Below are 24,235 nucleotides of genomic sequence, written 5' to 3' on the forward strand. Positions count from 1 at the left end.
AATAACAAACTGCATGTACACAAAATAAGTTAGCAGCTCTCAAAAATCCAGTTCTAACCTTTTTGTCAGTTTTTGTGGCCCCTCACTGATGTGATTATACTATCGTCATTTCTCCTTTTATATAGGGCACCTTGATGGGGCCACTGCAAATGGAGAGCACGTCGGAGGAAGTCACCTGTGATGGATCCACCTGGGAACCGTTGGCTAGCCTCACTTAGCCTCATCGGGCAAACTGTCAGTTTGGATTAAAATTAAAATACTAACTTGCTGATAGATGATTGCTCTCCTAGTGGACTCTTTGACTGCAAGCAATCCAGTCCCGCTCACACGTGATTGGTCAGTGGAAGCCAGACTACAAACAGATTGTCTAGTACCGAAAATCTTCCCTCTTGCTGACAAAGTCTGCATATTCATATGCAGATATCTGTTTATAGAGACTAATGATGGACTTCAACAACTCCTATGTTCCGATCTCTGAAGAGCAACTCATCTACATCATCACCATTCCCCTGTCGGCCACCATCATCCTGGCCAACCTCGTCATCATCTTGGGCATCTCCTGGAACCGCCAACTCCACAACACGCCCAACTACTTCTTCCTCAGCCTGCTTGTAGCCGATATGTGTACGGGCGTGGCGCTGCCTTTCATACCGTTGATGGGTCTGAACAGGCATTTAAGTTTTAGTGCCTGTCTGGTGGCTCACGTGTTCCCAAATTTCCTCTTCTTGGCATTCCTCTTCAACCTGGTAATGGTCCACTATGAACGCTACATATGCATTGTTGACCCGCTGCATTACAGTAACCTATGGATGCATCGCAGTTTTCCTTTAACATTACTTGTGGTGTGGACTCCGGCACTTCTGTATGCATCTCTACCTGCCTTTGGGTGGAATAACTGGACAGGGCCAGATTTTAACAGCTGCTGTGAAACTATTCAAAATTTAACAGCTTTTTCAAACTGTTCAACTAATGCAACCAGCTGCTGCTCATACAGGAGGGTATTTCCCAATGCTTTTCTCTTCCTGGAGGTGTATGGACTCGTTTTACCTGCTATTCTTGCCATCGCTGCCATGACTGGCCACGTTTTGTGGATCACCCGAGGCCAGCTGAAGGATATTTGCCGCCTCCATCGTTCGGTGGAGCGAGGAAATCAGGCCTCAGACCAGGAGCAGAAGCTGAACCTGCGGTACACTCGCTGCGTGGTAGCGGTGTCACTGACTTTTCTCGCCTGCTGGGTTCCCTATCTCATTTACACACATGTCTGCATAGCACTGTTGATCAGCGACTCCAAGTGGAGTTCCACCACTCACATTGTGCTCTCTTGCATCGGTATCGGAAGCATGGCTGTGGTGCCGATGGTGCTCGGCTTGGCCAACAGGCAGTACACAGAACCTGCTTTCAAACTTCTCCAGAAACTCAGAGACAGGTGGAGGCCAAGGACACAGGCGTCAGAAGTCTGAAATAATACTGATAAATCTAAAGTATGGGCCAATGAGAAGAAATATTGCTCTGCAGCTGAAAAAAAAAACACACATCTGCATGGACACAGCTATTTATTGATGTTTTATAAGAACTAGTCCATTTACTTTACCTAATGCTCTACCAGTATTACTCTGAAGTTTGGAAGTATCAATTTCTTGTTGGCCATGTCCATGTAGCTACTGGCAGAGAAAATTAGAAAGATGAAAACTAAACCCAAACAAGGCTAAAGTGGGATAAATAGTGACTAAAGGGTTCACTTTGCCACACACTTGTAGTTTAGTTCTGGATGGCATCTTGAAAATACAGAATCTAGTCTGTGACAGACCCGCCCCACATTTCCTATGTGCCGACACTACACTGCAGTAGATACCACCCAGTGTTGTCATACTGCATCATAAATCACAAGATCACAAAGACTAGAAATTTGTTTTATTGGCTTTTAAAAACTGTAAAATATGATTTTATGTTTTTATTAAAAAAATGAGATCCACATGAACAGATGCTGGCATATATAGTCTAGATATACTTTATTCAGTTTATGTCCCCTAATAGCATCCTCTAAAAAAAAACGAAATGAAAAATAGAAAAAGAGACATTTGCTGAAATATGAATTGCATATGTGTGTGATTTTTGTGTAGGATTTGTAGTTCACTTTGCATTATTGTGAGTATTTTAATTTAAAATAGAAAAAAGACAATGAATTATCAACACTTATTGTTTATACCTGAGTGCCAAATTTCATTGCGATAAATGAAAAAAAAAAATCACAGATCTGAATTTCAACATTTCACCATTGATGAAAGAAAGAAATTTTTTTTTTTTTTTTAATTTTTAAAATTTTTTTAGAGACCTTGACCTTTGACCTTGAAAATGCTATTGGGACCCTAAAGAATATTTCCAAAAAAGTTTCATTAATTTTGGTTCAAAGCTTTTTAAGTTATATTGCTAACAGGCAGACAAGAGTGAAAACATAAGCTGCCTCCACCTATCTGGGTGAGGTAAATTCCCAGTGATGTGTACTGAAGAGTGTGTGTGTAAGACACATTTGCATTCTCCTGTGATGTGCTTCAATAAAACAGTGAATAAAGCAGATGTGTAAGAAAACTTCATGGTAAATCAAATTCATCACAGTCAGACACATCTTAGTCAAAGTCCTTAAGAACCACAAAAATAAGGACAAAGGCTGGTTAAAAGATGAAAACTGTCAGCATTTAAAACACTAAACAAAAAATTTTAGAAGTGTGTGCCACATTTGCTTTCAGTGCAGAGGAATCAACTCAACACAATCCTAAAGCTGATTGAATCTAAACCTGAGTGATATTTATTTTTACCCAATCCAGCCATTGAGCTCTAGGGTGCTTTATTGACTGTTTTTTATTTCCTGTAGATATACTGTATGTCTTAATAGTGCCATCATGCCATTTTTTTAACTTTCCTGTGTTTTTGTAACAGAAACAGATAATAAACCATGATAAACCATTATGCTTTCTGACTTAAAAGTACTTCAAAAAAAAAAAAAGAAAAAAAGTTAGATAGAAATGGACTAGTTTTTAAAAAAATTACTGCTAGGAGCTCACCACCATCTCCAGGGTTGATCTAAGCTGATGTCAGCTGAGAGCAGTGTTAATTTCATTGACAAACTATTCTCGTCATAGTTTTCATCAACGACCCTTTTTTTTTTTTTAATAACGAAAACGAGACGATAACTAAATAAAAACTACCTAAAAGGATAAAAACGACGAAATTAATTGACACTTTAATCAACTAATGAAAACGAGATGAAAATGCTTGGTGGGGACGACATCCAATCACAACTTATTTAATTTTGTGACAGGGTGGGACAAGTTCGGAAAACATCCAATCAAACGCACAGTTGCACAAATTTGATCTAAACCCCTCACAGCCACAGTAGCCTGTGAATTTTTCAGGCAGAGCAGGCCTACTTCTCAATATTTTATTGTTATGCTCAATAAACATGGTCAGGTAAATAAAGATGTTGTTTGTTCAATATGTTTGTGTGTGTACTGGTCTTTCAAGCATTAATAATATTCCTAACTTAATAATATAACTTTTAATATATGTTTAATTTTGTGTAAGTGTGTATAATGACTAATTCAAGGGAACCGAAGAAAAAGCATTTACGTTTTACACCCTTTATATTTTAGTCAACTGAATGGACTGTAAATTTAGTCGACTATATTCTTACGCTGATTAGTTGACTAACACTAGACTAAAACTAAAACTATTCAGATGACTAAATTATGACTAAAAATAAATTACATTTTCATCAAAAGACTATGACTAAAACTAAATCAAAATTTGCTGTCAAAATTACCATGGGCTGAGAGCTGCTAACTTGGTGATAAACTCAGAGGACTGCTAACATTAATGTTAGCCTGCTGTAATCAGAGCATGCTAAGATTAACATCAAAGGGTTATTCCACATTACCTGGATTATATCTATATTCAAAATATACAGAGATTAGTTAGCATAGACTGGAATATGCTGGAAAAATCCTGTTTGAGTTCGATAGATGCGACTCTGTGGCGGACCACCAAGTCACATGCAAAATCTGATTTGGTCTCAAGAGTTTGTGAGCAACCTTGAGGCTAATTAGGCACAGCCACTTTGAGCCAACTGCTACTGCCAACTTACTAACATGTTAATGTTTAGTGGGTATGCAGTTTATTAGAATTAGATTACTACAGTAGAAATCACCTAAGTTGGATTCAAATGGCCCATGGAATTTTATCCGACTTGTAAAAAATCTTGTAAAAGTCGAACAAAATCCAATTCTTCAAAATTCTTCAAAATATCAGACAGTTTGGGGTCTAATATCGAATTTCTGCTTCATCCTTGGATTTGCTTCCGCAAATTTTATAATCTCATATTTTTGCTTGTAAGTGCGAGTTTGTAGTTCACGCTTGACTCCTGCACTTGCCATGATTGTCTCCGGTGAAATGAGCTGATTCGCCCAGTGCAGCCAATCCAGATGTCACTTGACTGTATAGACACTCAAGCAATCTCCAGGCGTTTTTAGTGTGTGTAGGTGTGATGGGAGCTGTGGAGGTCTTTAGCGTTAAACTCATCCGACTTATGCAATCGCATTTAATTGGAAATGCATTACAATGAGACCAGATTTTTCATCTGAGGTAGGTGAAAATCCGACTTGTATGATCTGATTTAGGTGATGATTTTTATTGGAATTAACGTTAGGTAAAATCAGGACCGACTAGAATGAAAATCTGACTTGTGTGACTTCAACTTAGGCTATTTCTACTATGTAAACAACTATAAGTACCTGCAGAATATCAAAGCTGGGAGTAAATTTTCTCTAAAACAACTTCATTACAGAAGGTTTTCTAAAGCGTCCTTGTAAAATTTATCTTCATATCTAATTGTAATGCTTGCTCTGGACATCAGCACCACAGTAAAAACACACAAGGGAGAGACAAATTGTGAAAATAATGTTTGCTTTTTAAAACTTTTACAATAAAATCCACAAAGCTACAATATTCTGCTTTCTGTTTTACGAGAACAAATTGTTACAAGTAGATTGAATCCTCTAAAAAAGGAGGCCTGACAAACATCTGCTGCCTTGAAATACTTCTATGTACAGATCCATTCAGCGGAAATTAGCTTTGTAGTCGAGGCTTGGTTAAACACACTGTGTTTGATTCCTCAATAAAAATGGGGTTTTAAATGTCTGCATACAGTATGTGGGTGGAAAAGAGACTCAAATCAAATTAAGAGGCAAGCCAGATCTGAACGGCTGTGACAATTGCAAAGCCGAAGTTAAAAGATGTTGCCTTGTTAAGCCATGTTTCAGTGTTTCCCACATTGGAATATCGTGCGTATGTGTCAGGAAGACAGAGGAGAACCGGGAGAAGGAGGAGAAGGAGGAGGAGGATGGAACAGGATAGGACTGCTGGGCTCCATCTAATCTGCTAAAGACTAACTGCTATCTTCATCACCTGGAGAACCTTTGGCTTTTTCATCTAACATATGCACTGGGCTCAAACTGAGTCTAGATATTTTATAAACTGGCAGTAGTTTGACATTATAAATAAACTATTTTCTGTGCAATTGAGCGGTATGAGACCCTCAAAAAAACGTATTATAAGCTTTTCATGTGATTTACAGATTTTCAAAATGCACAAGGTGTTTCTTGTTTATTTAAACCTGGTATGTATGTCACGGAATGGATGAGACGACCCATTGATATTTATGCATACACACAAGATATTAATTGGTAATCAGCAACAGATAAAGGTAATCAGCAACAGGTGAAAACATTGAGAGCAGAGCAGACAATCACACAGGAGGGAAACAAAAGCACCAAGTAAAATAAAAAAAAACATAAGAAAACAAACCAGCAGTATGAAAAAGGAAAAAAATCAAAAGATAACTGAAATGTAAACACTGAAGACACTTGAATATGAAAACTATGATAAAGACAAAAACACAAAACAGAGAAAGCACAAGAAATAAAAAAAACTTGAAACCCAAAGTAGCAGAACGAAGGCCAGCCACCCTTCAGCGGAAGTGAGGATAGGTACATAGATTGACTAGTAAATAGACAGCTTCCCTTTTATGCTCAGCTTTTATGCAGCGTCCCCATCACTGTAGACGCAGCCCCAATCTGTCTGTCAATTTCCCGCTCTCTTCTCCCGTCACTCGTGAACAAGACCCCAAGATAATTCAACTCCTACACTTGGGGCAGCAACTCGTCGCTTACCCAGAGCGGGCCCTCCACTCTTTTCCGGCTGAGGACCATGGCCTCAGACTTAGAGGTGCTAGTTGTCATGCCAGCCACTTCACACTCAGCTGTGAACTGTTCCACTGTGAGCTGAAGGCCACCACCTGATGAAGCCAACAGGACCGCATCATCTGCAAAAAGCAGAGGTGAGATTCTGAGGCCACCAAGATGGAAGCCTTCCACCACCTGGCTACAAGTAGAAATTCTGTCCATAAAAATTATAAACAAAAAAAGGGCAGCCCTGATGAAGTCCAGCACCCATGGGAAATGAGTCCAACTTATTGCCGGCAACACAGACCAAGCTCTTGCTGTGGTTGAACAGGGACTGAATGGCCTGCAATAATGGGCCAGATACCCCATACTCCCGCAGCACCCCCCACAGGATACCCCGAGGAAAGTGGTCGAATGCCTTCTCAAAGTCCACAAAGCACATGTGGACTGGATGGGCAAACTCCCAGGTACACTCGAATATCCTTGAGAGAATAAAGAGCTGGTCCAGCGTTCCATGACCAGGATGAAAAGCGCCTTGTTCCTCTTGAATCTGAGGTTTGACTAACATACAGACCCTCTTTTCCAGCACCCTGGCATGGACTTTACCAGGTAGGCTGAGGAGTATGATCCCCCAATAGTTGGAGCACACCCTCCGGGCCCCTTCTTAAAGATAGTGACCACCACACCAGTCTGCCAGTCCCTTGGCACCACCCAAGATCTCCACGCAATGTTGCAGAGACAGCCCTGCAATATCCAGAACCTTCATGGACTCAGGGCAAATCTCATCCACCCCAGGAGCCCTGCCGCCAAGATGTTGTTTAACCACCTCAGTGACCTCACCCCCAGTGATGGGTGAGTTTTCCCCCTCGTCCCCCAGACTCTGCTTCCACTACAGAAGGCGTGTCAGTGGAATTAAGGAGGTTCTTGAAGTATTCCTTCCACCACTTGACTATAGCCTCAGTTAAAGTCAGCAGCACCCCCACCCACACTATAAACTGTGAGTTCAGCACCACTTTCCTCTCCTGAGTCACCTGACAGTTTGCCAGAATTGCTTTGAGGCCATCCAAAAGTCTTTTTCCATGGCCTCACCAAACTCCTCCCAAATCTGAGTTTTTGCTTCAGTCACTGCCCGAGCCATGTTCCGCTTGGCCTGCTGGTATCCATCAGCCGCCTCCTAACTCCCACCCTGACTCGCCGCCTCTTACCGAGTACAGCTCCAGACTGGAACAGAGTCCAGCCCCTCTCCAGGAAAGTGAATCCAGACCCAGGCCATGCATTGAGGTGAGTCAGAATATATCTAGCTGGTACCCCTCAACCTCACGCGCTAGTTCAGGCTCCTTACCCATTAGAGAGGCGGCATTCATTGTCCTGATAGCCAGTCTTGATAGCTGGGGATCAGTCTGCCAGGGTCTCCGCCCTTTGCCACTGCTGAACACACATTGCACCCGACCCCTACGATGCCTCCTGTGGGTGGTGGGCCTACAGAAGGGTGGGCTCATGTCACATCTTTGGGCTGCACCCGGCCAGGTACCATCAATTCACTCCTCTGTTAATTGCCTCCTTATCATAGTGGAGGGGTTTGTGTGTTCCAGTAATCCCAGGAGCTATTTTGGCCCTGGGAATGGCCATGGCAACTTGCTCCTGGGTGAGGGGCCAGACAAAGAGTGATTCCAACAACCCCTGTGGAATATACATCAAGGGAACTGTTTACCCTGGGGCCCCACCCTGGAGCCAAGTCTGGGGATGGAGCTTGAGGGAAAACGTCTGTTGGCTGTGCAATTCATAATGCAGGTAGAAAAATGATTAAATATTGTGCATATTTTATGTTACATTTTAAAAGTAATACAAATAGTGCCCATAACATATATAAATTTATGAGCATGCACCAGTAAATTCTACATAGAATGGTACTTATATAATGCTTTTCTACTCTATTTGAGCACACATCATACTTTCTTACTAGAAATGTAATTCATAGAAGCCCTTTTTTTCTGTGCGTAACCACTTTTAACCGCACTCTGATGATGCATCGTGGGCAGCTTCTGCCCAAGGATACTTTGACATGCAGACCGGAGGAGCCAGGGATCAAACCACTGACCTTCAGACTGGTAGATGACACAAGCTACCCCCTGAACCACAGTTATACATTGTTATGCATAACTTCTCATTTACTTCTACAACAGAGGTGAAGCGTGAAAATTTATCATGACCCATGGACTAGCCACACTGCTCAGTATTACACTGTACTGAAATAAAATGGAATTATATTCAAGTATAATTCTGGTATTAATACATATTAAAATGTCAGTCTATTGCACATTGCAAAAATATGTACCAAGCTATGCTAACCATTTACCACCTACACTACCCAGCCAAAAAGAACTAAAACAAAACAAAACAAAAATATTTTCTAATATTTTGTTGGACCACCTTTAGCTTTGAAGATGGCATGCAACCACCTTGAAATTGTTTCAGTAAGCTTATGCAATGTCACAACTTTTATTTCCTTCTAGAGTCACAGCCATCATGAGTCGGACTTCTGCATAAAAACGTCTCCAGCACTTCTCAAAGATTCTCAACAACATTAAGGTCTGTGGTGACCAATCCATGTGAATGAAATGCTGTCTCATGCTTCTCACTTTCACAATTTGCTGAACCTAACTTCAACGTTGAAAACAACCCTAGATCATAGCACTAAGCACCTCTCTTCTTAACCTGATGCACCTATCACTCTGGAACAGAGACTCATCAGACAACATGACGTTTTTCCATATCTCCAGAGTCTTTATGCTCTCTAGCAAACTGAAGCCTTCTGGTTAGCCTCACTGATAAATGGCTTTCTTACACCTACTGTTTAGTTCCAGTGGTGTGTGAAAATGCTCGAATTTTCACTATTAATCCCAGCCGTGAGTTCTACTGGTGGACACAATCAGAACAGGAACAAGAAAGTAAATACTTTTAAAATGTTATAGTAGGCCAATGATTTGTATAATTTGCGTCTTTTATATGTTTGGATAAAAGACAGCAGACACATTGGACATTTTGCTTTATTTTATTGGTATTGCATTTCACACATTCACCCAAAGAACAAACTCTGTAATCTCATTTCAAGCTATCACTTTGGCAAAGCTGAGGTAAGAAAAAAATCCCTTTGCAACATTGTGTAAAGATGCAGAGCACACAGCACCACAGAAACAGTTTGAGTTTTTTTTTTTTTAAGGTCAGAACATGAAAAGTTATTCCAAGAACACTTGTGACATTAAGAAGCAATATGTGTGCGTGCATCACTCCACTCCTTTAATGGCACCTTTCAACCTCCAAGTTCCTTATTTTGCTGCTGTTGTTGCTGAGAAACCTTTGCAGTGTTAGACGGGCCTTACAACAGAGAGATGCCCCATTCTTATTTAGGTCATAAATGTTTGAAAGCAACAGAACAAAATCTACTGGAACACAGCAAGTCTTTACAAATGCAAACAAAGATAAAAAAAGATTTTTCAGAAACACTGCTTGACACAAACAAATTCAGGCGCACATTGTAGGTAAACGTTCAACCTGCCGTGAAGCTGCTGTTACTGTTCACGCTTCCAGAAAGCGCACAAAACAAGAGCAATTGATCATATAAAAAAAAAAAAAAAATCAGGATATTTAATTGAAATAAATGTAACTTAATTTGAATTCATTTCACATTTTCATTCAAATTGATTCACATTTTGCGGATATAGGCCTGTGATGGATTGGACCAGTCCAGGATGCATCCTGCCTCTGGCATTATATCAGCTGGGAAGGCTAAAAGCCCCACTGTGACCCTGCATGGTTAAGGTGACACACTGTAAAGCTGCAGTGCAGCAGACAGAGGCATGATGGACGGTCCCAGTTGATCAGTCAGTGTACTGGTAACTTTTAGACACAAGTTTGCCGCCTTCTACTTCCAACCGGATCAGCAGGCGCTTCCTGGTGGCGGGGGACACTGGTGGGATTGTGGTAGTGTCCGGGGTAATGATGGGTGTGGTATCTGGGACAGGGGTCGGTTCTGCGGCTTTTGTTTTGTCTGGCACGTGTCGCATCAACGGCAGGTGAACGTCTGCATGCAAGTAAGGACTTGGATTGGTTGGTTTGTTTTTAGAAATCTGAGGAAAAGAGAGGTTTGATTTTAGTAGGACACAAAACATGTTTGAGATTTCAAACATGTGCTACATGTTTGAAATCTCCTGCTAACATTACTGATTTACTACATCACCAAAAATGTGTCCTTTTCTGGGAATATAAAATGCTCATCTTGATTAGCATTAATGTATTATTGGATACTGGATATTGAAGCTTTGTTAGTGTTTTAATAGGAAGAAATTAATCATTTTAACATCAGTGGTTTTAAAGCTAAAGCTCAGATCCCCCACCCAGGGTTGTAGGACAAAGTTCTACAAGGTGTCAGAGCTTACTTTTTACTTACTGGGTAATTACTGGATAATTTCAACACCAAAATAATTCACATTAGAAAGAACAATTAATTTATCACGTGTTCACTGAACTGTTCACAATTGAAGAATATGATGAGAGATCATGAGCCTAAACTATTGGAAACCACTTTCTTAGACAATATAGATTTTTGACTTAATTTAAGTGAAATTTGTCCAGAATTAGTGAAATGAAGAAAAAGAGACAAATTTGAATGTCAGTAGTGCTGCTTATTTTAGAATAATAAATCTCACCGAGCTGGCGCAGGAGGTCGTTCATTCTGGAGATGGAACAGACACTGATGTTAGTATAGGCTTTACACACTGAACTGAAAATATGCTTCTTTTTTTTTTTAATCTGTTGAATATTAATGTTCTCTCACACAGAGATCATTCCCAAACTGCCTCTGCTCACATACCTCTGCTCCTCGCCCTCCAGCAGCTTGCGGTAGGTGGCTATCTCGATGTCCATGGCCAGCTTGATGTTCAGCAACTCTTGGTGATCACGGACCAGTGAAGCCAAGTCCTGCCTGGCTCGTCTCAAGGCCTCTTCCAGCAGGGTGATATGCTCCCGGGCTTTGCTCAGATTATCTTCACCCTCTTTTCTAACATCATCAATGTCCTTCATCAGGGCATCTTCCTAAAACAGAGAAGAAAACATCAGCAGCTGATTGGACAGAAAAACTGTGTGCTGATGTCTGAATAAGGTATCTGCAGGAATCCAACCTTCCTTTTGAAAGCCTCCAGGTCTCCATTAAGCTTCTGGATGAGACGAAGCAAGTCTGAAATCTCCCTCCTTACGTCACGCACTTCCTGCTCACGCTGTCCCGCAGTTTGGACCAGGGATTCAATCTAAAGTGGGAAGGGGGAATCGAATATCAACTCACAACATCTGTGATCAAACTGAATCTTATATAAGCAATCATAGAAAAACACTCTCACCTTTCTCTGGTTCCAGTGCTCAGCTTCCTTCCTGGCGCGGGCAGCCATGTTAGCATACTGACACTCAACGGCCTTGATGATCTGGTCCATTTCAAGAGGGCATTTACTGTCAACATCTATGAACACTGTCTCATTCCAGATGCGTGACTCCAGCTCCTTGATCTCCTGCAGGTGGCAGATGTGGAGACAGCATTTAGTGTGGAAAAAAAAAGCGAAAACATGAACTGTGTTTCATCTCTTTATTAGTCTTTACCTCATCATAGCCAATCCTGTGGAAGGCCAGCGTTCTCATCAGTTCCTCGAGCTCCACAGCCAGATTTACTGCCTCCAAGTGACCTTTATCTAATTCCTGTTACAGACACATTAAATATGCATACATGTGCCTACAGTGATGATACAGTGATGAAATAAACATAAAAAGCTTCCTGTACCTTTTTGGTGACAATAAAGTCATTCTCCAGATCATTTCTCTTCTGCACCTTGTCTTTATACCTGAAACCAAATCCAAATAAAGGGTTAAAAAAAAAAAAAAGGTTTATGCCAAACAGATGAAATTATGAGTCTTGTAGTCAAAATTTGAGCAATTTTGTTCAGTAAAATCAGCCTCACTTTGTGATTTACTGACCTTTTCTTGGTATCATCCACCTCACGCTGAGTATCCTGCAGCTCATTCTCCAGTTTTTCACGGTCATTTTTCAAACTATCGATCTGCAGCTCCAGCTCATTCTCCAGCTGCTTCACAAGATCCTCGATTTTCCCATTGTAGTCCTGCTCCTTGAGGATCTTCAGTTTTGTTTCAAGTTTCTTTTTCTCAGTCTCCAAGGTTCTCACCTATAAGACACAGACAAACACAGTAGGAGGAAAAGTGAGTAGAAGTGCAGCTGGAACATCAAATATGTAGGTGTAGAAAAAAGAGAGTCCTTAATTTTGCTGCTCTACTGTATGTGGTTATAGTGACTCAATGGTGACCCTCTCAGACGTTGAAGTTCTTTTCCACCAGGTGGCGTCCTACACACAGGCCTACCTCTGTTCATTTTCACATGAAGGGAAGCTTACACAGGGACTGGTTTTTGTGGCCTCCGGTAACAGAATTGATTTGAGCTGATAGATGCTCCAGAGCCAACATTTAAACGGTGTATCTTTAATCAGGGCACGTTTGCATTGTTTCAAATAAAATGGGAGAAAAAGAAACTGGAAATAAATATAAATTAAAAAAAATATATAAATACTTTTTTTTTTTTTAAAGGAAAAAGGTGCGCTGACATTTTTTAACCATTTGCATTTTTGATTTGTAAAATTTGAATATAACAAAAATATAACCCACTAATAGACAGCGAGGAGGTAAACATGATTTTTTGTGTTATTTATTTACGTTTTTCCTTTGATCATCCATCGAATGTTTATTAATTTACACATAATTTGTCAATTCCTTGTTTCGTACTTTTCAGTGAAGTGACGTTGTCAATCTGACTATTTAAATAATATAAATAAACAGTATTGCAGTATAGCTGCAGTATTGGAAAAACAAACAAAAACAACGATCCATTCTCTTCAGCTTGTTCAGGGTCGCGGGGGGTACACCCTGTACAGGTCGCAAGCCTGTCGCAGGAATAACACAGAGAAACAGACACCTATGGGCAGTTTAGAATCACCAGTGAACCTAACCCCAATGACTGCATGTCTTTGGACTGTGGGAGGAAACCGGAGTAAACCCACGCAAACATGTAAACTCCACACAGAGAAGCCCAAGGTGGGATCGAATCCAGACCTTCTAGCTGTGAGACAACAGACCATACCACCACGCCACCGTGCATCATCATCATCATCATCATCATCATCATAATCATAATAATACCTTGTCAATCAGCGCGATGAACTTGTCATTGAGGCCAACCAAGGCTTCCTTATTCTTGAAGTTTCCCGATTCCTCGATCGGGACGCTCTTGATCGGTTTCTTGTCGCTGGGGGAGTACGACTGGCTGCTGTAGTTACCTGGTTTGGACATGTTGAAGCTGAAGCTTGAGACAGCGAGCTGGAGTGCGGCTGAACAGGTGAGCGGAGAAGGCACCGACAACCCTGCAGATCACCTGCTTTTAAGGTGGACAGGTACAACCCATCACCTGCCCTAAACTCCGCTTGCGTCCAATCGCAAGGGAACAAGTGCGATATTACAGTGAGAAAAATTAAAAGTCAACGTGAAATACTTGAATTTCGACTCTGAACCAGTCTGTCCAGGAGCACCGGGACCAATGGCATCTCTGTGGGCGGATTCGTGCGTAAAAAACAGGTATAAAATCTACCTGTATCCCGCACATACATCAGCTTACTCTCCGGTCTTAAACTCTCCGTGTCAGCGTCTGCTCTCTCTCATCCAGCAGCAATCATAATGGCTAAAAACAGTTCTGCCAGCATGTTTGGTGGAGCCGGGGGAAGGGGCGCCCGGGCGTCCGTATCGACCTTGGATGGGCTGCGTAAAGTGCTGGGCAATCAGACAGAAACAGATTCCGCTCCCATCGCCAAAGCCGCTGCTCAGCCTACAGCTTCCGCGGCTCTGAGCGGTTATGACACTCCTGTCGCTCCTCTCCCTTCTGAGGACAACAAGCAGGAACTGCGGACCCTGAATAATCGGCTGTCCGGTTACCTGGACAGAGTGAGGCAGCTACAGAATGATAACGAAAATCTGCAGAAACAGATCGATGATATTCTGGCCAAGAGGAAAATACCCGAGGGACGTGACTGGGATGAAATCCTGAAACCTCTGGATCACCTTAAAAAGCAGGTGGGTCAGATTTCATTCTTTATTTCTTGGAACACACATGCAAATATATTTCCAACTACATTTTCAGTTGCTGCAGTCACACTTTTTTTTTTTTTTAAATAAATACCTCAAATTATAAGTATTAATGCATGCCCTTATCTCCTCAGATCAACGACAGCACTGATGACAATGCTAAGCTACTGCTGCAGATTGATAACAGCAAACTGGCCAAGGAGGACTTCAACAACAAGTGAGTGTCATGCAATCTAGATAAAAGCTCAGAACATGAAAAATTAACTTTGCAACAGCAACATAACATTTATAGAATTTTATAGAACTTGTAGAATTTGAAGTCAGGCTCCTTCCATTGTTTGCAGGTTGGATGATGAGAATAAAGCATGCATAGAATTAGAGAAAGACCTGGAGGCCCTGAGGAGGACCAAAGATGACATCAAAATGAACTGTGAGCAGAACAAGAAGGAGATCGAAATGGTGAAAGAGGAGCTCGAGCGTCTCAAGCAGGAACATAAGAATGTGAGGCACACTCACACTCAAACTGCACACTCTGCTTTATTGTGTGAAATCTGACAAACTTGTAACTGTGATTCTTGCAGGAGGTCAATTCTCTGCTTGAGAAGATCAAGGACTCTGACGTGAACGTGGAGATTAAGTCCCAGGACTCCAGCCTGGCTGACATTATCAAGAATGTCCGCGTGCATTATGATAAAATCGCTGAGAAGAACCTGAAGGAGGCTGATGACTGGTACAAAGACAAGGTACTGCAAACTGAAGTTGACAGCGAGCTGCTTCCTTGTCTCTGTTTATCTCACTGTTTTTTCCTCCTCCTTCCAGTTTGAACCCATCAAGGTAGAAGAGGCCAAGAACACCGAGACCTTGAAGTCTGAAACTAATGAGCTCAAAAGTCTCATGAAAAAGAAGCAAAATGTGGAAATTCAAATTCAGGCCAGCAACAGCACGGTAACTGCACACAAACAAACACAACACTGTTCAAATACAGTGACACTGTGACGCTGCAACAAAAAAATGCAACAAGGTTGAAGCTTCTCCCTAACAATTTGCACCTTTTTACCAAATGACACCTGGATCCTTTCTACTGTGACAAACCAAACTCTGAACATAGAAAGGGTAAATTATTTTAAGGTCTCGCCTCATTTTCTTCCTTTTTCAGATCCGCAATCTGGAGGAGACCCTGAGAAACATCAAAATGGAGAACAGTCAACGCCTGGGGCCAAGCAACAAGATCATTCTTGATCTGGAGAGGGATCTTAGGAATGTGAAGTCACAGGAGAAACAACAGCTGGAAATCAACAAAGCCCTGCTGTGCATCAAGATGAAGCTGGAGAAAGAGATCGAGCAGTACCACGAGCTTCTTTCTGGCTTAACTGCTGATCCTGAAAGGTGAGCATGATGGCAGATACATCCCGTTTTCTACTCCATATATAAGTCAGTTGTGGGACTTTTACGGCATGCCACATGAAAGCAAATCTTCAGTTTGTCAAATTCCAAGCAATGGCAGAAAACGAAAATAGAAACTTTAATCAAGTTGAAGGGCAGGTCCTAACAATATGCCTGAGGCACTTTCCCCTTTATATTTCCTGCCTTGTTCCTTTAACATGAAACCATGTCGTGTTTTAATGTGTGTGGGATTTTCTGTAAAGGCCCGTTCTTCTCTGGTCTGCAAACCTTTGCTGAATGTAGCTTAAAAGTTAAACAGCATGGGAAAGCACCACGTCACATGCTGTCTTGTTTAGAGGATGCAAATCCCACTGGTAAGTTCTGTCGGTGGGGCAAAAAGTAAATCACAATGAACGACTATCACGCGTCTAAATGCTGAGACCCAATCAACAAGATTTTTATCACTAAGATAGAATTGAGTCAATTGCTGATTGAGATGCTTGCAGACTGGCAATGTGGCTCCTCTCCATTTGTAACCTCTAACATGCGTCTCTTTTTTATTCACAGACCAGAAAAGTAAAGTTGATGTGCCTGAAAAGCAGCAAGGAAAAAAACACTTGTAAACTCAACCATTCAGGCGAAGACAGGTGCTGAAGGCAAGGAAGCGACTCCAGCCAACAGCCCAGCAAAATAAAGTCAACACCAAAAAAACTAAGATTCCTCCTCTTTGTCCTCGTCCTCCTTTTCTTTCTCCTCCTCTTCTTCATCTTAGAAAGTAGAAGAAAAGTGTGAAACTCAGAGTAAAGTGGTTACAGCTTGATCTTTAATACCCCACCCCACCCCTTTTCCGGGTTATTTGGTCTTTTCTGTTGCAGCCAAGTATCTCATTAAAGCTGCCTCCTGTGCTACAAAAACCTGTAAAGCTACTCTGAGGTGTGGTTGAGGTGTTTGTTGTCAGCTGTGCGTGAAATAAATACATGTGGTTTTGAAAGACAAACATCCAGCAGTGTGTCCTTGGCTTCTTGTTTCATGTGTGAATTATTTGGCAGTGACAACTGTTGCGGTTCAATCATTCCCAGTTACGCCTACTTCAGATGTCACTAAGGCAGCTAATTTGAATAGAAAACATTTAAGTGGATTATGAATTGTCACAATCTTGATCTCCACAAAGCAAAGTTGTTTTTAGTGGCTTAAATTTTTTTTTTTAGGTTAGAAAATGTTTAAAGATATCCATCACTGCATCTTTCAGCACCAGGTAACACTCTTAAATGTCCTTTTTTTAGCCACTAAACAAATCCAAGCTTACACAGTTTGTTGTAATTTAAGAAAGCATAAGAGCAAAATTCTTCCATTTAAGAAACTTTAACCATTGAATGTTGGCCAAATTTACTTGAAAACACTGAAAAACATTCCTCTTTGTGCTTGAGTACCAAAAAGCTAAAAACAGATATGACAGAACAGAAAAAAATGGCTCTTCTAAGGCTGGAATATGAATACAAACCCTGCCAGACTCACTTATATGTATACATGTTTTTATTTCTTTAATAACACACACACTGGTGGTGGAAAAGAGCAGTTACATGATATTTTTTATTACCGAAATCAAGACTAATCAAACGCATTAAGCTAACATTGTTTTAAGTTTAAGTCATGCATCACAGGAATTTGTACTTTCACTGATCACTTTATTAGGTACGGTTTGCTAGTACCAGATTAATTCCCCCTTTTACCTTCAGAACTGCTTTAATTCTTGGTGGCAGGGATTCAACAAGCTGCTGAAAACATTCCTTAAAATTATGGTCCATATGAACATAACAGCATCACACCGTTGATGCAGATTTGCTTACTTCAACTCCACGATCCCTCCATTCTTTCATGTTGCTTACACCAAATTATGAATCTGAATGCCGCAGCAGAAATTGAGACTCTTGAAACCAAACAATGTTTGTCTAATCTTCTGTTGTCCAGTTTGGATGAGCCTGTGTTGCCTGTTTTTAGCGGACAGGAGTGGTACCTGATGTGGTCTTCTGCTGCCGTAGCCCATCAAGGTTCAGTTTGATGTGTGTTCAGAGATGCTCTTTTGCATACCTTAGTTGTAACAGGTGGTTGAGTTACTGTTGCTGTCCTATCAGCTTGAAAAAGTCTGTCCATTCTCCTCTGACCTTTGGCATCAGCAAGGCATTTTCACCTGGAGAACTGCCGCACGCTGAATATTTTCTCTTTTTACAGACCATTCTCTAAAAATGTAAAGAAAGACACGGCAGACGTCACAAATAAATATAAACAACAGTTCATTAGAGGAGAACAGTTTCACTCATGCCCTTTTTAATAATGAAGCTGGAGTCAATGAAAACTGAGCAAATCTGACTCATCAGCAGCTTTTAATGTGCTGGTAGGTTACCATAAAGTGGAGCTACGCTCAGCGTTCCCCATCCCATTTCTGGCAGACACGCTGAACTAAGCAAACTGCTGCCTACAGCTTTGTATTCAAACACAAAAGCGGTCCAAACAACTTCAAGGAAACAACTGCATACTGCACTCCTTAGTTTTTAAAAACAAATATTTATGGGTAGCTGTTTATGCATTTCCTGTTTTCTGTTTTGGCAAAACACCTGAGAGGCCATTTGAGCTACTGGAAGATTCCATTCATCATTGAACATACCTGAAAATCAAAAACGATAGTGCTACTTATAACAGCATTTGTCGCATGCTTTCATGTCATTGCGTGACAAATGAAATGTGATGTTTGATTTATTTTTTTCCCCCGTCCTGTAGCCCAGCCTAAGATTTAAGAGAAGTGTTTATCAACCAACTGCCACGTTTGTAGAATGAGAGGCAGCCTGTTTCTGTTTCAGTTACACATTACCCTCAGTACAAAGCCTCTCAGAGCTCAGGCTGTATGCATGCACACCTGTGATGAAACAGTGAAAGATACTTTGTGACTCATTTCAAACAGTGAAAAAGCTGTGCAGGTAAAAACGAGTTATCTTGAACAAAGATTCTTGTGATCCATGAACAAGTCTTTGTGTAAGATCTGGACAATGCTAAAGGTGAAGAGGAGGCTTTAAACTCTGCCAGTATGACTGTATGAAGTAAAATTGATTGAATTCAGTTTAAGATCATAATGGCCTTTTCTTGTTATTCAATAACTGTGAGAGAAACGAGGAGGAGGAGGAGGGTGGAGGCTACTTACGAGATGGTCTTCATCTCCTTCTTCTCGGCGTCGGGTCGAGCGCGGTTCAGCACCTTGAGGAAGTCTGACGTCTTGGCCCTCATACGTGTGTGAATGTAGGCCTGCGGAAGAGACAGCACATGTGATTCAACGCCAATCACAATCTTAAACCATGTTAAGACAAAGGGGCGGTTTGTTACTGGCGCTGGCCCATTTCCTTCCACTTGGAGGGAACGGAAACAAATGTATGCTTTGCTCTGTGCTAATGCCTCAAGTGTATCATCTTACACACAGGAACAACAACCATTATTTGATTTCATAATGTACATCACTGTATTTTTCAAATTGAACCCACCCATGAATGTCTATAAATCCATCTGTGAAATGTAAGTCATCCAAAACATGGAACTGATTATGGGTTACAGTAAAAGGAGGACATTTAAGGAATCATGCCTTCTCATTTTGTGGGATGTGTGTACAAACGCACACTCATGCTGGTAAGACATAAATCTCACCTATTGCAGAATAGGATTAATAAATAATGGATTGTATATATATATATATATATATATATATATATATATATATATATATATATATATATATATATATATATATATATATATAAAAATATATATAAAAAATCCCAGCTTGCCCCTACGGGTGGTCTATTTTGCCCTCCGAGCTCGGGTCCTCTACCAGAGGCCTGGGAGCTTGAGGGTCCTGCACAGTATCTTAGCTGTTCCCAGTATTGCGCTCTTCTGGACAGAGATCTTGGATGTTGTTCCAGGAATCTGCTGGAGCCACTCTCCCAGTTTGGGGGTCACTGCCCCGAGTGTACCAATTACCATGGGGACCACTCTTACCTTCATCTTCCACATTCTTTCCAGCTCCTCTCTGAGCCCTTGGTATTTGTCGAGCTTCTCGTGTTCCTTCTTCTTGATGTTCCTGTCACTTGGTATTGCAACGTCTATCACCACGACTTTCTTCCTTTGTTTGTCCACCACTATGATGTCCGGTTGGTTAGCCACCACAAGTTTGTCTGTCTGTATCTGGAAGTCCCACAGGATCTTAGCTCTGTTGTTCTCAACCACCCTTGGGGGTGTGTCCCATTTTGACCTCGGGACTTCCGGGTCATACTTGGCACAGATAGTCCTGTATACTATGCCGGCCACTTGGTTATGGTGTTCCATATATGTGCCCTGCCTGCTAGCATCTTGCACCCTGCTGTTATGTGCTGGATTGTCTCAGGGCCATCTCTGCACAGCCTGCACCTGGGGTCTTGCCTGGTGTGGTACACCCCAGTCTCTATCGATCTTGTGCTCAGCGCTTCTTCCTGTGCTGCCATGATTAGTGCCTCTGTGCTGTCTGTCAGTCCAGCTTTGTCCAGACATCAGTAGGATCTATGTCAGCCACTACTTCTATCTGCCGGTGGTACATGCTGTGCAGAGGCCTCTCCTTCCATGATGTTCCTGTTCTTCGTCCTCTTCTTTCTCAGGTTTCTGCTGCATGAGGTACTCACTAAGCACATGATCCTTTGTGGCCATCTTCCTGATGTATTCATGGATCTTCAATGTTACATCTAGGACAGTGTTTCTGACACACACTAATCCTCGGCTACCTTCCTTCTGCTTAGTGTACAGTCTCAGGGTGCTGGATTTGGGGTGAAACCCTCCATGCACGATAAGGAGCTTTCTTGTCTTAACATCAGTGGCTTCTATTTCCTCCTTTGGCTAGCTTATTATCCCAGCAGGGTATCTGCCAACTGGCAGGGTGTAGGTGTTGATTGCTCGGATCTTGTTCTTCCCATTTAGCTGACTCTTCAGGACTTGCCTTACTCTCTGCAGTTACTTGGAGGTTGCAGCTTTCCTAGTGGCCTCCTCATGGTTCCCGTTTGCCAGTGTATTCCAAGGTACTTGTAGCTGTCCTCAGTGTCTGCAATGTTGCCTTCTGGTAGTGTAATCCCCTCAGTTCTGACTACTTTCCTCTCCTAGTTACCAACCGACTACACTTCTCCAGTCCGAATGACATGCCAATATCATTGCTGTAGATCCTGGTGGTATGGATCAGTGAACTGATATCTCGTTCACTCTTAGCATACAGCTTGATGTCGGTGGTGGCTGATGTTTGCTTCATTCCGTAGTCGGTATCTGTAGCCAGTCTTGTTGATGATCTGGCTGAAGGGATTCAGGCCTATGCAGAACAGCAGTGGGGACAGGGCATCTCCTTGGTAAATCCCAGACTTGATGTTGACTTGTGCAATGGGCTTGGAATTGGCCTCTAGTGTTGTTCTCCACATACCCATTGAGTTCTTGATGAAGGCTCTTGGGGTCCTGTTGATCTTATACAGTTCTAGGCATTCCAGGATCCATGTGTGTGGCATCAAGTCATAAGCTTTCTTGTAGTCAATCCAGGCAATGCACAGGTTGGTCAGTTGGGTCTTACAGTCTCGAGTGACTGCTCTATCTACTAGTAGCTGGTGTTTTGCTCCCCTGGTCTCTCTGCCTATCCCTTTCTGGACCTCGCTGATGTATTGTGCCACATGCCTATTCATCTTAGCTGCTATGATGCCTGACAGGAGTTTCCATGTTGTACTGAGGCAGGTTATGGGCCTGTAGTTGGATGGAACTGGTCCATTCTGGGGTCCTTGGGGATCAGGACTGTCCGGCCTTCAGTCAGCCATTCTGGGTGTGTCTTAGCATCTAGCAGCTGGTTCATTTGTGCTGCCAGGCGCTCATGGAGTGCAGTTAGCTTCTTCAGCCAGTAGGTGTGAATCATATCAGGGTCTGGTGCTGTCCAGCTCTTCATGTGGGAGACTCTTTCTTGGATGTCTGCCACTGTGATGGTTACTGGAGCCTGTTCAGGGAGGTTGCTGTGGTCTGCTCTTAGATCTACTAGCCACTGAACATTGGTATTGTGTGACGCATCCTTCTCCCATATGCTCTTCCAGTATTGCTCCGTCTCCAGCCTTGGTGGAGGTGCTGTTCTCATATTGTTCCCCTGCCGCTGACGATATCCCTTGGATGGTTCGGTAGAGAACATCCAGTTTATTTTCCTGGCTTCTATCTCTGTGGTATACCTCTTTAGGTGGTTAGCCAAGGCTGTGAGTCTTTGCTTGGCAGTCTCTAAGGCCTCAGGTATGGACAGCCTGTTGTACTTCTTAGGCACCGCTTTCTTCATTACACCTTTCTGCAGCTCTGAGAGCTGGCTAACTTCCCTTCGTGCTGCCTTGATCTTAGCCTCTAGTTGCCGTTTCCATGGAGGGTACGGCTCATAATTGCTATTCATCTTATAGCCAAACATCTCAAGGATCACTGCTGTCATGTTATACATCAACTGATTGGTTTCATTGATGGTAGTGGTAGGGATTGTCCTTAGTGCTGCATTCGCAGCTTCTAGTAGATCCTCAGAGAGTACTTCATGTAATCTTGGTAGTTGGCATCAAGGGGTCCAGTTCTCCTTCTTAGCGATGATCTTATCTTTCAGGTCAGCTGCTCTAGTATTCATTGTACTTGTTGTTATTATTGGGGCTTGGTACCCAATCTTGGAGTGTGGGGATGATGAAATCTCCCCCCTGACCTGTCGTCCTGGCTCTCCCTTGCCGTAGGATTTGTGTTGTACCTCATCAGTCTCTAGTTGTGATAGCAGTTGCTTCCTTCGTATGTTTGAACACTGAGTCACAAGTTGTTTCGCCATTAGGTTGAATGTTGGGTTTCGAAGAAACCATAGATCCCACATCCTCTTCATGTAATCCCCCCCCCCGTCTCTCTCTCTTTCTCTCTGTGTGTGTGTGTGTGTGTGTGTGTGTGTGTGTGTTTTTGCAAAACTGCTGGGATCATGCACTGGTAAATGGTATATAGACTGGTACTTATATAATGCTTTTCTACTCTATTTGAACACTTAAAGTGCTTTCTTACTACAAAACATCATACAAGCCCATTTTTTTCTGAGTCTAAGCACTTATCCTTAACCACTTAACTACACTGCAATGGCTGCATCGTGGGCAACTTAGGGTGCGGCATCCTGCCCAAAGATACTTTGACAATGCAAACAGGAGGACCCAGGGATTGAACAGTCAACTGGTAGATGACACAAGCTATCTCCTGAACCACAGTCATTGTCATGGTCCTGGTTCCTTATGACCCAGTGCTTTTTGTTGTGCTTTGTTTTTTGGTTTTGGTTATGATTTGATTTCTAGTTTCCTTGAGTTTGCTAGGTGTCTAGTCCATGTCTTTGTTTCCTTGTCTGACTCCTGGTGTGTGATGTTCTGTTTTGGTTCCCCCTAGTCATTTTAGTCTCACTTGGTTCACCTGTGTTCCCAGCTGTTTCCACTCCCCTCATCAGCCCTCTTGTGTATTTTAGTCCTGTTTCCTCTGCTTGTTGTTGCGTCCACATCAATGTTCATGTGTTTTGTCAATGTTTGACTCTTGGTTCCACTGTGTGCTTCCTGCCCTGAATTACGTTTTTGCCTTTTGTTTTGCACTTAGTAAATAAAGCTTTAATTTAAATTAAATCATTTTTACAATCACATTTCTCTCTTGAAGGTGATGGTTCGCCACTATCCTTCCAGGTTTTAATTAGGGATGCGCTGATCCGATATTCAGTATCGGTATCGGTCCGATACTGGCCTAAATTACTGGATCGGATATCGGAAAGAAATAAAAAAATGTAATCCGATACATTAAATAACGTTTCGCTCACATTAGCTGCATTACAGGGCTCAGTTGTCTTCTTCTTCTTGTGGGTTTGCGGTTGACCAAACCAGCTTAGAGCTGCATTACCGCCACCTACTGGAATGGAGTGGGGGATCAGGAGTTAGAAAACAACCCCCTCAGATCCTCCGTCGCTGCGACGGATTACCTTTGACACCGAGCGATCATCGCTGACATGTTTTTCCTCCTCCACCGCTCTCTGCCTTGTTTGTGTGTTGTGCTTGCTGTGCTGAGAATCAGCTTTTATTTTTTTCTCTACTTCAGCTCCCGGACATACTGCTACCGAGCGCAGCTATTAGCACTAGTGACCATCCGGTACCGGAAGAACCCCTTCCCCGTCAAAATATTTTTGATACTTTAATCCCTGATTTGTGACTAAATATAGACCTGCAGTAGAAATGTATTTAGGAGAATGCTTGTAAATATAAAGCATTACAAGATTGCGCTCACGCAGCCCCTAGTTTTTCACGTGAACACTGATGACGCAACAGCAGCAGTCAGCTGATTTACGTGCAGTCTGTCTGCACAAGCGCAAAGAGGCGGAGCCGGTG

The 24,235-nt window shown here is 42.1% G+C and overlaps 3 protein-coding genes across 3 annotated transcripts; 2 read left to right on the top strand and 1 right to left on the bottom strand.

Annotated features, from left to right (window-relative positions):
- Nucleotides 1–351: 351 nt before the first annotated feature.
- On the top strand, nucleotides 352–1,460 carry LOC115798856 (G-protein coupled bile acid receptor 1). The gene has a single exon (XM_030755848.1). It carries the CDS (start codon nucleotides 441–443, stop codon nucleotides 1,458–1,460), a length of 1,020 nt encoding a protein of 339 aa, XP_030611708.1. The 5' UTR covers nucleotides 352–440.
- An 8,482-nt stretch (nucleotides 1,461–9,942) lies between these two features.
- On the bottom strand, nucleotides 9,943–13,631 carry LOC115797558 (intermediate filament protein ON3-like). Its single transcript, XM_030754157.1, has 9 exons — nucleotides 13,482–13,631; nucleotides 12,252–12,457; nucleotides 12,058–12,118; nucleotides 11,880–11,975; nucleotides 11,627–11,791; nucleotides 11,411–11,536; nucleotides 11,104–11,324; nucleotides 10,940–10,965; nucleotides 9,943–10,314 (listed from the first exon to the last, which is right to left on the bottom strand). Exons 1-9 carry the CDS (start codon nucleotides 13,629–13,631, stop codon nucleotides 10,112–10,114), a joined length of 1,254 nt encoding a protein of 417 aa, XP_030610017.1. The 3' UTR covers nucleotides 9,943–10,111.
- A 328-nt stretch (nucleotides 13,632–13,959) lies between these two features.
- Nucleotides 13,960–16,380, top strand: LOC115798865 (keratin, type I cytoskeletal 18-like). The gene is made up of 7 exons (XM_030755859.1): nucleotides 13,960–14,405; nucleotides 14,552–14,634; nucleotides 14,762–14,918; nucleotides 14,999–15,160; nucleotides 15,237–15,362; nucleotides 15,574–15,803; nucleotides 16,368–16,380. Exons 1-7 carry the CDS (start codon nucleotides 14,013–14,015, stop codon nucleotides 16,378–16,380), a joined length of 1,164 nt encoding a protein of 387 aa, XP_030611719.1. The 5' UTR covers nucleotides 13,960–14,012.
- The last annotated feature ends 7,855 nt before the right edge of the window (nucleotides 16,381–24,235 follow it).

This window comes from Archocentrus centrarchus, chromosome 2, assembly GCF_007364275.1.
Source record: "Archocentrus centrarchus isolate MPI-CPG fArcCen1 chromosome 2, fArcCen1, whole genome shotgun sequence".
NCBI classification, from domain to species: domain Eukaryota; kingdom Metazoa; phylum Chordata; class Actinopteri; order Cichliformes; family Cichlidae; genus Archocentrus; species Archocentrus centrarchus.